General features: G+C 32.8%; 2 protein-coding genes across 2 annotated transcripts in view; both read left to right on the top strand.

Annotated features, from left to right (window-relative positions):
• The first annotated feature begins 4460 nt into the window (after positions 1 to 4460).
• Positions 4461 to 11796, top strand: LOC132168796 (endoribonuclease Dicer homolog 2-like). Its single transcript, XM_059579848.1, has 10 exons — positions 4461 to 4517; positions 4638 to 4888; positions 5891 to 6165; positions 6755 to 7182; positions 7706 to 7809; positions 8421 to 8620; positions 8878 to 9087; positions 9666 to 10076; positions 10889 to 11167; positions 11310 to 11796. The coding sequence occupies exons 2-10, from the start codon at positions 4777 to 4779 to the stop codon at positions 11652 to 11654; spliced, it is 2364 nt and encodes a 787-aa protein (XP_059435831.1). The 5' UTR covers positions 4461 to 4517; positions 4638 to 4776; the 3' UTR covers positions 11655 to 11796.
• Positions 11797 to 14350: 2554 nt separating this feature from the next.
• Positions 14351 to 16250, top strand: part of LOC132172658 (peptide chain release factor PrfB1, chloroplastic-like) — a gene marked incomplete in the record, with an annotated part of 16260 nt that continues 14360 nt past the window's right edge. Inside the window, 2 exon segments of the mRNA XM_059584196.1 lie at positions 14351 to 14570; positions 15116 to 15187. Of these exon segments, the coding sequence (XP_059440179.1) occupies positions 14399 to 14570; positions 15116 to 15187 (244 nt within the window).

Here is a 16250-nt window from a genome sequence, read left to right as displayed (position 1 = left end):
CCCTGGGTGAATCAACACAGCATTTAATGCGAAGAAATGTTGAGCGCATGAATTAGACTACGGTAACCATTGGAGTTTCCCTCAAAAGGCATTGTAGAAGAACCACCCAATTCCCGACACCTGTCTCGGAGGCTCACGCGCTCGGTGGTCACAAAAAAGGAGTTACACAAACCTTTCAGAAGAGAACACGTGGAAGTGAAAACAACAGATTTAAGAGTAGCAAACAAAAACATTAAAAGAATGTCAAAAGATTTGAAAAGATTGCCGGGAATCTCAGGTGAGGTGATACGCCAGAAATCTCGGGTGTATAGTTGTCGAATCAGAAAACAGTTGTTGTATCAGAATGCAATGGCTATATTAAGAAAAGGTCAACAGGAATATCGTGTAGAGGTCCCACGGGAACCCTCAGGCCCGAGAAATGCACAAGGCATTTGGAACACGAAGATAAGAGAACAAAGAAATTATCTTTCTTCGAAAGACTTTAAAGAAAGGAATTTGGGAGGTAACTGTTACATATATAGAATACGGCTTCAGCCAATGGGCCATGTAACATACCTGTTCCAAGTGGTATGATATTGTCCGCTTTGGGCCAAGCCTGTACGGTTTTATTATTGGGTTTACCCCCAAAAAGCCTCATACCATTTAGAGAGAGTATATTCCATATAAACGATGATCTTTTTCATGCTCAGGCAATGTGGGACGTCACCACTTGTAACGCCAGGCCATGTGGTACTGGAGCACTACATGACGTGGACCTGATGAGGACGTCAGGAGTTTAAGAGGGGGAGTTTGTAACACCCCAGTCTCATATTGGGAAGATGAGAAGAAGCTCACATAGAGTAGGTGGTTTATAGCGATAGTCATGGTACTAAGTCCTACATTGCCTAGTTATTAGGTGAAACTGGACTTTATAATGAATTCTAGGAAAGCTCCAAATTGACTAGTCCTTTTGGGGTGATAGCGCAGATATGGCTAGCGTCTTTTCCTGGGTCGTTACAAGCCAGGTTTATAACGGCCCAGGAGTATAGGCATCATCAAAGCCCAAAACCTATAGGAGCGCCGATTTTCTCAAAGACTAGCACTATCTCGGGGTAACGTGGTCGGGTACACTTGCTTCTTGGATCTAGGAGCGCCAAAAAGGTAGCTCGGGACAGGTTGACAATCGAGCAAATCACCATAATCAAATGAAACCTTCGGGAGCGAATATGGAAAGATATTATGCTCATTATATGCAGAATTTGTAGGGCGCCATCCGTGGGATACACATTAAACCACCGAGGCAGATACGATTCGCCCGTAACGGTCACAAGATCGGGTCATTAATCCGATTGCCGTTATTTACTCCTGAATCCCAGATTTTCAGCCTCATTACTATCTTTAGCCCAAAATGACCCGGCCTATAAATAGTCTCGCACGCAGAGCAAGAAGGTACACAATATTTTTCTAACTTTTGAATTGAATCAACAAATAATGAGCGAACTTAAGCATCGGAGGAGGATCCACCAAAATGCCCCTAGTGAATTCTCTTAACCCTTATTGTCTTGTAGATAAAGGAATGAGCACATGAGAAGATTGTAGTATTATCCCTGTATTCACCGTACCATAAACTGTATTAACATCTAATATTGACAAGTGCTAGTTTAGAGATATTAGTTGTTTATATTGTCCCACACCCAAATATGAGGACTAATTCTTTCTGTTTGTTCTTTTTTTTTTTTTTCCTTTTTTTTTTTCCTGGGGAAAAGTACACTTTATCCCACCAAAGTTTGGAGCAATTTTCAATTCGACCTCAAATGTTTCAATTTTTGCAATGCGCCCTCCCAAAATTTGCAATTTTTTTTTCAATTCGACCAATGTTATCCCAAAAAAAAAATAAAATTCGCTAGCCATTTTTGCACCCCAAATTTTTTATAAAAAAATTAAAAAAATTAGGGGCAATATGAGAATTTTGAGATAATATTGGTCGAATTGAAAAAAGATTGCAAGTTTGAGGGGTGCATTACAAACATTGAAACATTGGAGGTCAAATTGAAAATCGCTCCAAACTTTTTTTTGGAGGGGAGGGGGATAAAGTGTAATTTTCCCAATTTTCTGCTTTTAAATCAATGGCAGATTTTCCCTTTCAAATCTCTTGAGTCCTTCCAACTTTAATGTTAGAGAAAAATATATTTTACTCCTCTGAACTATCCACTCATTTGCACTTTAAATCTCAATATTTAAAAAGTAACACTTTACTTCCCCAAAGTATTTGACATTGACACTTGACCCCAATGAAGTACACTTTACCCCCTAAATAATTTGAATTGACACTTTACCCCACTGAGTTGATACTTTACCCCCCAAAACTTAGTTACTTTGGGAGGGGGGGTAAAGTGTCAACCTAAAATATTTCAGGGGAGTAAAGTGTATTTCATGTCAAGTGTCATAATCAGATACTTTGGAGGGGGTTAAAGTGTCATTTTTTAAACATTGGAGTTCAAAGTGTAAATAGGAAGATAGTTCGGGGGTAAAGTGTATTTTGCCCTTAATGTTAATGTTTAGGGTTAAATGATTAAAAAAAGAGAGAAAGAAAATCAGATAAACTTGGAATGGAAGAAGACATAACTAAGAACCATATATCATAAGTGTATTTTTCCACGGTGATTTTTTGAATAAGAATCTCAATTATTATTTCAAAAAAAAAAAACTAAGAACCATATATAACTTAGATAAATAGATAGAGAGCTATCACTTGATTAACTTTATTATAATGGAAGGTATTATTCAAATCCAAATTATATGCTCCTTAATTTATTTTTAATTTTACTCCAAATTTCTATTTATCGGTTTTTTTTTTTTTTTTTTTTTTTTTTCACTGCAAATATTAAATCACAATGTCCACTTTCATTATTAAAGTGCAGCAGGATCCTAGGAACTATTTTACTATCTGGATTTTTGTTTTATTTTATTTAATATGACACCATATTTATTATATGATATCATATAAACTAGGGTTAACTTTATTTTACCCCCTGAAGTTTCAGGGCTCTTTTTTTTTTTTTTTTTTTTTTAATTTTAATTTGAACCTCAATGTTTAAAAATTGACAATGTACCCCTTAATGTTTCAAAAAATTTTAATTCAGTCCCTCCGTTACTAATTTTCGTCTAATTGGACGTAAATCATTCCACGTGCGTCTCATGTAGGATTTTGATGCCCTCTATTCTAATTTTACCTTTATTAAAGCCTATGAAATTACGTAATTATCCTAAATTTCATAGGTTTTAATAAGGGTAATTACGTTATTTCATAAGTTTTAATGAGGGCAAAATTGGAATAGAGGGCATCAAAATCTCACGTGAGACGCACATGAGATGATTTTCGTCCAATTAGACGGAAATTAGTAACGGAGGGTTTGAGTTGAAATTTTTTGAAATATTAAGAGAGTACATTACTAATTTTTAAACATTAAAATTCGAATTAAAAAACTCCTGAAATTTAAGAGATAAAGTGAATTTTCCTCTATAAAATATTATATTCATAAAATTTAGTTTAAACCATTTCTATCTACCTTACTTGAAAATTGAAATAAAGAGTGGGTCCTATTTCATTTATAAGAGCCCCTTTTTGCATCATCAATGCAGAATATCACTTTCTGTATGTTTAGAAGGAACTACACGACAACTTTAAACGAGAGAGATTTACTTTGTTGTTTTCCATGCAACCAATTGTGGAGGATTACTTGCTGATCGAGTCATTGTGTTCTATTTATCTTTTGATTTAAATAAGTTTATATGTTTGTATTACTTGGTATGCAAGTTGGAATCGTTGTGATTGTCCCATACCTAACTAATCTAACTAATTTAGATGTTAATGAATTTGGCCCGTTTGGGAATCAAACAGATTTGAAATGGAGAGGAATCAATTGGTTACTTTTGAGGGGTAAAATTGTCTACCAAAAGTAAAATTACAATTTTATCCCTCAAATTTCATCGCAATCTCTTTTTTCCCTCAACATTGTTCATGCATTTTTTTTTTTCCTCAAAAAACTCAACATTAAAATATTCTCATTTTTTTTTTACTTTTTATATCACATTATTAACTTTTTATTACTATTCAAATAAAAAACCCACTACAAAACTTTTTTTTTTTTTTTTTCTCGTTTTCAATACAAAAAATTTAAAATTTTCAATCATTTTCCGCTGCAATAACAAATGCAAATATGCTTTGCCAAACAAAGATTTTTACTTCAAAATAGAGGACCCTGGGTCTTTTGATTCTCATACGTACCTTGGGCAACAAGTTCCTTCGTAAGGAAGGAGTTACCTTTACCATCATCCATCATCCATCATCGTCAGTTGCTTTTGCTATGCTCTCTTTAGTGTCCTTGTGGGGTCTGTGTGTGTTATGTGTATATATATAACGTTGCAGCTGCTTCATTCTCTCCGGTTCTCTTGTTTCTTGAAGTTCTCTAAGGCTCTCTCTCTTCCTCTACAGTACTGTTTGGAACTCTCATTTGCAGTCCTTTCTCTGAATCCCTGTGAGTTTTCCACTTCTCAACTTTGGCTTATATTTACATTTTGAGATTTTTGTTGGAATTCTTTTTTTTTTTTTTTTTTGGATTAGTTCTTTGGTTTTGTCTTGATCAATGACGGTGCAGAGAGAAGCAGAGAAACCAATTTCTATCTGTTGATCATCCTCTTCCATTTGCCAGAAAGTGGTTCCTTAAGCACTGGAGGCTGTGACACTCAAATTTCACAGAGAAAGTTGTTGTAGAAGGAAATATTAACTCTACAATTATGAACCAGACTGCCTGCCTTGAACCAAGTAAGAAACATCATGAGTTTGGTGATTTGACACACAATCTTGTTTCAGATGTTGTTGTGGAACAAGGCACAGCGCAAGAATGTGGTAATGCTATTGTATTCTACGTCCTTTTATTCCTTCCTGCTTTCATTGTCTTCCACTTTATTCTTGCAATGTTTTTTTATAACGTAGTTTGGAGGAGTGGAAAGCTTTATCCTAGGAAAAAAAAAAACCTCTAAATTAACCGTCGTTTTTTAAATAGCCTCACGAAGTTTAAAGTGTGCTAAAGTGGTACATCAAACGACTAAAGTATGTCAAAAAGACCACATTTTTTTAACAAAAAAATAAATAAAAATTAATTTTTTAATTTAATATATTTTTTAATTTTTTTATTAAAAGCGACACATGTCGCTATTTTATTGGCGTTGACGTAACATTTAACAAAATTCATCAATGGTACATCAAACTACTAAAGTATGTTAAAAAGACCACATTTTTTTAACAATAAGAAAAAATTAAAAAATTAATTTTTTTAATTATATATATATATATTAAAAGTGACACGTGTTGCTATTTTATTGGCGTTGACGTAACATTTAACAAAATTCCATGTCTTAACAGAATTTTGTTTTTTGTTTTTTTGTTTTTGTTTTTGAAAAATAGTTTAGTTTAATTTTTTATTTTATTAATGTTTTGTTTAGTTTTTAAGAGGGTATTATAGGAAAATACTTTAAGAAAAAAAAAAAAAAAAGGTGGCATTTTTGGGACACCTGATGTACCACTTAAGCACCTTTTAAACTTTATGGAGCTATCTATAAAAAAAAAAAAAAACCTTTATGGAGCTTTTTTAAAAGGGCTTTTAGTTGAGGGAATTTTTTTTTTATATTTTTTCCCTTTATTCTTCAACTTTGTATCTTTAGACGGATGCTAATGTTTCTCATTTAGTGATCGGTTATCATAATTTTCTTTTTCTTTTTTGCCGTACAACTTAGGTGGCTTCTCTTTTATACATAGGATTAATTATAATTTTGTATTATTTATTTATTTTATTTTTATAACATAGGGAGAAGTTTGTTGCCTTTGCATGTCTGACTTTTTAAAGTACAGGGAATGGACATTATGTTGATGAGCAACCCAGTTACTTCCCACCTGAACTGGTCGGTTGTGGTCCAAAGAATTCTCAAACAATGTATCATTGCTACCTAATTGAGTTGAAGCAGAATTTTGTTTATGATGTTTCTGTTCATGACATCATACTTGCCATGAGAAGTGAGCTAGATTCTGATGTTGCAAGCAGCATGCATTTTGACTTGGAAGTTGACCGGGGTAGCTTGTCAGTGAACTTTAAATATGTTGGAGTGATTCATCTTTGCCCAGATCAGGTAACTTTTTTTTTTTAATTTTTTAATTTTTTTTAATTTTTTTAATTTTAAACTTCACAATTGACAAGACCACTGAATTATCTGGCATTTTGAGAAGACCTTCATTAATTTTAAAAACTCTTAATTTCACCTTCTGAACTTTCAATTTGATGCAATGTACCCGCCTTTGTCAATTTATAAACATTAAAAGTGATAAAATAATTATTATACCCTTGCTTTTTATTTATTTTTTAATTCTAAATTTACTCTTAATTTCAAATTAAAAATAATAAAAATTATTATTAAATCACCTTGTGACCTTTTTTTTTTTCTTTTTTTTTTTTTTAAAAAAAGTGAAGGATAATTTGGTCTTTTTAGGGGTTTATGTTAGGGTTTAACGGCAAAAATTGACGGAGGGGGTAAATTGTATCAAATTGAAAGTTCGATGGGTGAAATTGAGATTTCTCAAAATTTAGGGGTCTTCTCAAAATGCATGGTAGTTCAAGAGTTCTTTGTGAAATTTCCCTCTTTTCTTTTCTTTTTATTTATTTTTTTTAAAAAAAAAAATTTATAAAGGAATTTGTTTGTGTTTGTAAAACTTTGTTTGCAGGTCCTTTTGTGTAGAACCTTTCAGATTACTCTTTTTAGAGTTCTTAAAGATCATAATTTGAATAATTTGAAGGATCTTTTGGATGGAGATTGCTCAGGAGATAATATTGAGATTGACTATCTATTGCTTCCAGCCACTGATAAAGATGGTGGACCTTTGATTGATTGGAACTGTGTTACTTCTGTTCACTTTTCAAGTGAAAAGTTTTGGGAAAATCACTTGAATTGTTCTTATCCAAAGGGCTATGCTCGTTCTGCACAGACCATAGATGGTTCTGTATGCACATGCATGCTTCAGAGTTCTTTGATCTATACCCCTCACAGTGGTCATGTGTATTGCACAGCTGGAATTTTGGAATTGAATGGAAACTCACTTCTGAAGCTCAAGAAAGGCAGAATGCTTACATACAAGGAGTTCTATGAAGAAAAGTATGTTATTATTACATGAAGCTTCACTTTACCTTTCTGAATTGTCATCTCTTTTACAATGTCCTTCTAAAGTTCAATTGTTTGCAATCTCACATTTTCATTAAATTTTTTCAAAATACCCCCATTTGTTTTAGGAAAAAAACAAGAAAAAATTGTAAAGATTAAGGCATTGGCCCAAATTTAATGGCATTTGCAAAAATACCCATGCCTCAATTTTTGCAAAAAATTTTAAATATTTTTTTTCCAAAAAAATGGGTATTTTGGGAATTTTGTTGAGATTTAACGAAAAACCTTAATGGATGGGGGATGTTAAAAAAAAATTAAAAGTCCGATATACTAAATTGAGAAGTTTTGAACTTTAGGATTACATTACAAAAGTGATGATAATTCAAAAAGTAAGTAAAGTTTCCCCTTATTATTATTAACTTCTGAATGAAAAGATATTGTTGTTCTTTCATCTAGTTGGAATGTATTACAAGTATGCAATGTTAAATTGTAATCTATCTGAATCCTTCCAATACAGGCATGGCGTCAAGCTGCATTTTGATCATGAATCATTGCTTAATGGGAGACATATTTTTCAGGTGCAAAATTACCTTCACAGATGCAGAAAACAAAAGGAGAAAGGTTTAAAGTTCTTGCTTCTTAATTATTTGTTACAATATTCTCAAAGCTTGACTAAAATCATTGGTCATGTTCCTGTTGTTGCCTCTACTCTCTCAAAAATACATCATAAACTAATCAATCATCTTAATCCATTATGTATCATGACCTTTTCTTTTCTTTTTTTTGGTAGGCTTTCAGTTTAAGGAGGTATTAGTCATGTCGGTACTGCCCTCTATTTGTATAAAAAGGAATAATTCAGATTCTTTGAATAGAAAATTTTATAAATGCTTCTTTTTTCTTTTTCTTTTTTTTCTTTTTTTCAATGGTCCTATCATGTAACACAACTATTTAGATTTTGTATTGTTTTACACTTTATATATTCATTTTATTATGAACAAATGGATTATGTGAGCTAGCTAGTCTTAATATTCTCTTGAAGTTGTACTCTTAATTTACTCCCCAAATCTAGTTTGCATTATAATATTGTGATGATAAGGGAGCAGTGAGAATGCATAGGATGCCTTAGCTTTTTCTTTGTGAGGATTTCGGTGCTTACATTAGATTCAATTATCATTGTTTATTACATATTTTACTCTTAGTAAACATGACATTTTTATTTTTATTTTTTTCAGAATCATCAAGTTATTCAACAGTTGAATTGCCTCCAGAACTCTGCAAAATAATCATGTCACCAATATCAATCACTACATTTTATTCGTTCTCATTTCTTCCTTCGATCGTGCATCGGCTTGAGTCTTTGCTTATAGCTTTCAATTTCAAAAAGATGCATTTGGATCATTGCAAGCAAAATGATGTTATTCCAACCATCAAGGTATGTAATCCTTGACATTTATGTGCTGAAGTGCTAGAGTCCATTTTATATGATCACACATCTACATTTTTGCTTATATGATATTATGTGTATGTTATCATAAGCATGCTACTATTAGAACAGTGCATGCCTCAGCCTCAGCCTCCTCTCTCCCATTGTGGCCTTATCAACTGCATATTAATGATTTCCATATCTCTGTCTTTAGTTGTATATTGAGTTTTTGTTTGAACTTTTTGCTCAACATATCTTCATGGCAGGTCTTGGAAGCAATTACGACTAAGAAATGCCAAGAGGAATTCCACTTGGAATCCTTAGAAACTCTTGGAGATTCTTTTCTCAAATATGCTGCTAGTCAACAACTTTTTAAGACCTATCAAAATGAACAAGAGGGCGTCCTTAGTGCAAAGAAAGAAAAAATAATTTCTAATGTGGCTCTTTGCAAGTCTGGATGTGACCACAAACTTCCGGTAAATTTTGTTTTCTAATAATTCCTTAAATTCTTGTTGTTATCATTCTCATGAACTTGTTGCCACTCTTCACATTTTCAATTCCATAGTACACTTAGGGCCTGTTTGGGATTGCTTTTGAGGGGCTTAAAAGTGCTTTTAACACTTAAAAATTTTGTTTGAAGAAAAAAATACATGTTTAGTAAAGCAATTAAAAGCGCTTTTAACGGTTCAAAAAGCCTAAAATGATCAAAACGTACTTTTGGCATTTTAGTTACCTTTAAGTTTAGTATTTCTAATGTATATAGTGTCTATGAACCATGTCTCGACTCCTTGTGTAAATATTGTTTCTCAAGGATCCTGAATTATTGGTGTGAATATTAACTTGTAATTCTGCCAAAACTAATCCTTTATTGGATTTGTTTTTATAAAATGTTTTAGGCTTGTTAATTGCTACTTGAGATTTCATCATGTACGTGCATCAAAAGTTAAGGTCACTTTGGAACTTTTTGTACGTGTGACATAAGTTTTTCTTTTCAATTACTTGGTATGTTCTATTATATCTAGCTATGACTTGTTTTCCATTTTTCAAATTGTAGGGATTCATTCGGAATGAATCATTTGATCCTAAAAAGTGGATAATTCCTGGAGATAGATCTCAAAGTTATGCATTAAGTGAGGAGTTGCTTCTTAGTAGGAGGAAAATCTATGTTAGGGAAAGTAGGAAGATGAAAAGTAAAACAATTGCTGATGTTGTTGAAGCACTAATTGGTGCATTTCTGAGCACATGCGGTGAAACAGCAACCTTATTATTTATGAATTGGATGGGAATGAAGGTAGACTTCCACGTTACACCGTATGAAAGGCTCTTCCAAGTTCATGTAGAGAAACATCTAAATGTCAGACAATTGGAGTCTTTGTTGGACCACCAATTCCATGATCCCTCTCTCTTACTGGAAGCTTTGACCCACGGTTCTTACATGCTTTCTGAGATTCCAAGATGTTATCAGGTAAATTTGATGACACTTTAGATAATAATTATGCCCATAATTTCATTATAATGAAATGCATATCAACTTCGTTATATTTTGGTAGTATATGTTACATAATAGCTGGTAGGGGAGTAAAAAAAAAAAAAAGGAAAACCGAGACCGGAACTAGGAAATCCGGTTTGAAACCAGTTGGGAAAAACTGGTAACTGGGTACCCAGTTTCAATTACCGGTTTTGGGGCTTTTAAATACCTGGTTATAACCGGGTAACCGGGTATATATATATATATATATATTTTCAAATTTAGTATATTTATTATTATTTTTTTACTCTAAGGTTCACAAAAATTGTAAATAACTTCTATATTTTCGAATTTAGTATATTTATTAATATTTTCGATTTTTTTTTTTTTTTAATGGGGCACAAAATGGTTAAATTAGGCTCAATACCTAAAATAAACCCAAAATGTAAAAAAAAAAAAAAACCGGTTACCTAGTTCGGATAACCAAGTATCAACTGAAACCGGCAGGTTATTATATAACCGGTTAACTGGATAACTGGTTCCGATTTTCAAAAATCAAAAACTGGGTATCCCGGTTCCGGTTCTCGGTTTTGGCCAATAACCAAGAATTGGGACCGGGTTTTCACCCCTTGCACTTTATGGTAACACAGACATACAATCAAACACATGTTCTATCTCTTGATCTCGTACTTTCTTGTTTGACATGAATTTTAGTTATCTTTTGTTGGTCCTCCTTATGATATGATTAAATTTGATATCTTTTAATATGTTCTTTTTTTTACTTTGTTAATAGTTTGTTACTTGTGCAGCGACTTGAATTTCTTGGGGACGCAGTGTTAGACTATCTCGTGACCTTGCATTTCTACAACAAATATCCAGGGTTATCACCAGAACTGTTAACTGACATGAGATCTGCTTCTACGAATAATGATTGTTATGCACGATCTACAGTTAAGTCTAAACTGCACAACCACATCCTCTATTCGTCAGAAGAACTCCACAGGCGTGTAGTCGAAACGGAGAACAATTTTGAAAAGTTATCTTTAGAATCAACTTTTGGATGGGAGTCAGAGACACATTTTCCCAAGGTTAGATTATCATGCTTATTCTTATATTTGTTTATTCTTAAACTTTATGCTGAATTTTGATTTTTGATTAAGAAATTTTTTCCTTTTTCAAGATCTTTGGTTTGATTTGATAAATCATCACATATTTTCCAATTTGTGATAGGTACTTGGTGATGTTATAGAGTCTTTGGCAGGAGCCATTCTTGTCGATTCGGGATACAATAAGGAGAAAGTCTTTGAGAGTATAAGGCCTCTTTTGGAGCCTCTGATTACTCCCGAAACAGTGATGCTCCATCCTATAAAAGAGTTAAATGAGTTGTGCCAAACAAGGCATTATGATAAGAAAGAACCCATCAAGTCGCGTAACGAGGGTATGACTTCAATTACAATAGAGGTTAAAGCAAATGGGATCTCTTTCAAGCATACAGCTACAGCTGCTGATACTAGGACAGCGAAAAAGAATGCATGCAAAGAAGTATTGAAGTCTCTGAAACAAAGTCTGAAATAAATTCAGGAAGCAAGTCCTGACCAGAGTTTTTAGCTTCATATGGTAAAATTTATTAGGATACATATATAAGTGGAGTTTTAGGAAAAATTTCTCTTATATACCCATAAGTTTTTTCATGTATTGAATTATTAATTTTATGTTTTGGATAACAAGCAAAAAAAAAAAAAAAAAGGTATTTGTTAGTTGTAATATGAACATTAATTAGAGTTAAAATTTTTGGAATAAGTGATAATTGAACGTGGTATCAAAATAGAGATTTTGAGTTTGAACCCTAACTCTTTCGTTTATCCTTATTTTCAATTAAAATATTTCAAGATGTTGGTTGATCCCGTGCGAATGGCTACACCAAATGCATGTGAAAGAATAAAAACAGACGTAGAAAGAAAACAATTGATGAGATTGGGAATGTAAAAGGAGATCAAAGAGAATACATATATAACCAATCGCCAACATGTGGATGCGGAATAGTCGACCATTCAATGTAGTTTACATTATGATTCCATCCCTTACGTGAGCCTCCCACCGTAATTAGCCGCGCCACCGCGCCCGTTTGCCACCCCATCACCATTAGCACCACTGCCACCATCACCGTCACCCTCCTCACAAAACCCTCCATAGCCTCCACTCAAAAACACAAGGAGTGTCTTAAAGAAAAGAAATATTGTTACTATGGGAGCAAATCAATCGACCTCTCTTAAACCTAGGAGATTAAGAACTAGGTTTTGCCAAATAAATGTGACCTCTCTTAAACCTAGGAGGCAATGTGACCTCTCTTAAACCCAGGAGATTACGTACTAGGTTTTTTTAAATAAATATCTACATAGTTGGATAAATGTGTTCTTATCAAAAATATATCGTGGTCAAAATGGCTCGATCAAAAACTAAATTAATACCCAGAACAGGATTACAAATCCAAAAAATTTTAAAAGTTCAATCCAAAACAAGGGTAAATTAAAAATCGAGCAACATATTTTGCAATTCAAGCTACACACGAATTCAGAAGAGAAGGTTAAAAAGCAAGAAAACCAATAAATTCAAAGTTTCTCAACATAAGGACGAGCAATTGTTATGCATGCATGTGTAGAAAATGCTAGCATATGAAAGTCAATGAAGTACGTACTAAGAAAACAAAAATAAATATTCAATTGCGATCACCTATAAATCCGGTTCTCCAGCAGCTAAAGCCCCATTATAAAGTTCTGCAGATTGTTCTGGGAATGGCATGAGCAGAACTTTAGCCCGAGAAGTATGACAGTTTTAAAAGTACTAGTGGCTGGATGATGGCATGAAAAGTTCCAAGGGACTTTTGTAGTCCCTTGTAACAACCGACCAAGGAGCAAGAGTTGCTCAATGCTATTGTGTTGAACTACCTAGACAACCAAAAAAAAAAAAAAAAAAAGACAGAACCATAGAAATCTAATAAAAACAGGGACAAGAATATAAACTTCAATTAAATGAAGCAACATCCAAATAGAAGAAGATGCCCCACACAATTTGGCCAATCATTGTTGAACTCCATGTATACTTGATGTAAATAAAATAAACTTAAGAAACAAGCTAATAATGGTTTAAAAATAGCTTTAGTGATTGTATATTGGCAATATGATAAGAAAAGAATTTAGGAATCATATATATATATATATATATATATGGGGCGTTCGAGCGCAGGTACGCTCGATCCCATGGCTACCATAATGCTTCCAAAGTGCTTTTTAAGCCCAAAATTAATGGAATTCTTCCATCTTTCATTTAAAACCCTAAACATAAAAACAAAACAAAATCAAACAAATAACAACGCTAAGGAATTAACATATGAGAGTTTGAAGGGTTTGAATGTGCAACATTCGACGCTTATCAGTTATCAAAAGGCACTGCACAAAATTTGTATGGTTTTAAAGTTTGTAGCACAAAAACAAATCAAAATATCAAAACGCACGACACAAAAGTAACGTAAGACACAAAACCATTTAAAAAAAAAAATCAAAACATATACGAAAAATGTTTTCAACGTTGTAAAAGAAATATTTCCCTTAAACGCATTAAACACTCCCAGTTAAGTGATTAAAACTCATGATTCAGGACACGTGTCAAGATTTGAGGCACTCTCTAATGCAGAACTATTGTTACTTAATAATTAATATTATATATAAGATATTTTTATTAATATTTACATATTTTTATTAAATTTTTAATAACTATTGTTATTATATTTATATTAATAAATATATACAAGTTGCGTCGAGTTCATACGAGTATGTATCATTTGATGATCAAGCCTAGTTTTGTGTTCACAAACATCCCGTTTAACAATCAAGCCGAGCCCAAGTTTGTTTATGAGTAGTTATGTTCATTTGCAGCCCTACTTGCCTCAATTCCATAGTAATTTCTTTTTCTCTAATATGTTTTGTTGGTTCCATTCGGGTATATATATACCATTTTGATTGGTTTTGAGTAATTTAGCTTATTTTTTGGTGTTAATGAAATGGGGTTGTTGCAATTTTTTTGAAAATGTAATCAGAAACAATTTGTCAAACGCCTTTTTATATTTTTTTATTTTTTCTCGAAAATAATTTTTAAAAACAAAAATATAAATAAATTTGCCAAACGAGTTGTATTGGGCTTTCACTTTTGAAGGCTTTTCCTCAAGCTTTACAGATTTTTTTTTAAAAAAAATTATTTTATTAAGTAAATTGAAGGAAGGGGTTGGATAAGGCCAACTGAATGTGTCTTTGAGGAGCTTTCTCATGGAGTCTCTACTGTGCAGCTCGATTACGCTCGTATCCCCCAAACTCTCAAACTATAAACTACCACTACGACTACCTCTACAGCTGCCACCAAATAGACCCACTCTTGCTTATTCCACCAACTTCGCTTTCTCCACCAATCTCTGTACCCCTTCTCGCCTTTCTCCTTATGGTATGTGAATTCTAAGTCCATTTTGTGTGTGTCAACTTTTCAGCAACTTCTTTGTGGGTTTCGTACAATTCTTCTGAAACCATTATGGGGTTATCCTATTTTGTACTGTTTATGTGTGAGAGTGAGAGGTAAAGATTCTCTTAAGTATCTCTGCCAGAGCTTCATGGGTTTCATGTTGTTCCTACAGCATATCAATGGGATTCTGCCTTTTCTTTTCTTTTCTTTTTTTCTTTTTTTTTTTCCTTTTTTTTTTTTTTTTTTCCTAATATGTTTTTTCATTAACTTATTTTTTGTTGATAAATGATTGAAAACTTCAAATTTTATCCTTTTTCTTTAGCGTTCATTTCTTTAATCTTTAAATAAGATTTTGATTGTGAAGGTTGTATGAGGTTTAATGATTGTGCTCTCATTTGAAATCTGATACTTTTCTATCTAATGTGTATTCTTTTTTCTTTTCTTTTTTATTCCAATTGTTGTGTTCTTTGAGAATGAGTTTCAGAATGTCTTTGATTCACTCATTCATCTGTTATTTGGATTTGCCTTAGTTTTATTTGCGACACCAGAGAGCCAATTGAATGTTGGGGTTGATGCTGATGCAAGAGAATGGGCAATGCAAGGTTAGTTGTTAGTATAGGAGAAATGATTGGCGTCAATATTTTGCCTATATTTTTTTGCCTATTCTCCTACAAATTCAATAGATCAACCATTAGATTTGTGGGGTTTACCATTGACTTATGTAGAGTCCACATAAGTCCATAAATCTAATGGTTGATTTGTAAGATAATATGAGAGAAATATGGGCAAAATATTGACACCAATCATTTCTCGTTAGTATAATGATTTGATTGTATATTCATCTTTCAGTTTATGTTTGCCAAATGGACTACTATACCTCTACTGTCACTCTTCAATTTGACAGTGCATAAACTGGGTATTGATTTTCATTTCTCGGACAGAACTTGCTGTTTCGTCCAAACATAATTTTGCTTTCATTGGAGCACTCAAAGTTGAACTGCGAATAGTGAATCAATAACATGTCTAAAAATACTCCTAGTCCTGTTATATTTATAATTCTTTTATTGAGGGCTTATTGGTTTGTTAACAAAATAATTGTGAAAGATAAAGGAATATTTTCTAAAGTAAGATATATTTAGACTGTCCTGGCTTAAGTATTCAAATGATTATTATGCCCTTTGGCATTGAAGATCAAACAGTAATCTCATGTAAATTAAGCTCGGTGACTGATTTGTACACAAGATAAAGGTTTCCATGTTGAATCTAAGGTCTTCATTGCCAACCCAAATGCCATTGGCTTATAAAGAAGTCCTTTAATTTTTTGTGAAATATGAATTATTGGTAAAGCCACCTTGATGCACACTCGTGTGCCTCAAATATAAGTTAACGATTTGAAATTCTTTGTTTGGATTTCCCTAATTTCATTCACTTACTACTTGGTGTAAGCATAACCCTTGGCTTTTTATGTGACTTCTACAATTACTTGACATAGTTCCCTCTTTTTTTCTAACTTCCTGGACATGTTCATCAATAGATTTTGGGACTAAAAATTGTGCTCTATTTGATATAGCATTTTCAATGTTAAATTATCAGTTGTCCCAAAAGCTTAAGCTAATAGAAAGAGATAAATTTAATCACTTAATTATTACTTTAATACTCTCCTTC

Source organism: Corylus avellana, chromosome ca2 (genome assembly GCF_901000735.1).
Source record: "Corylus avellana chromosome ca2, CavTom2PMs-1.0".
NCBI classification, from domain to species: domain Eukaryota; kingdom Viridiplantae; phylum Streptophyta; class Magnoliopsida; order Fagales; family Betulaceae; genus Corylus; species Corylus avellana.
The sequence above is the reverse complement of the archived record's forward strand: the minus strand, read 5'-3'. Positions and strand labels throughout refer to the sequence as shown.

Bases quoted from the DNA above. Each gene is read 5' to 3' on its own strand.
- LOC132168796 (XM_059579848.1), top strand. From the start codon at position 4,777: ATGAACCAGACTGCCTGCCTTGAACCAAGTAAGAAACATCATGAGTTT. The intron at 6,166-6,754 runs GTAACTTTTTTT...CTTTGTTTGCAG, and splicing joins TTCATCTTTGCCCAGATCAG to GTCCTTTTGTGTAGAACCTT. The intron at 11,168-11,309 runs GTTAGATTATCA...AATTTGTGATAG, and splicing joins CAGAGACACATTTTCCCAAG to GTACTTGGTGATGTTATAGA.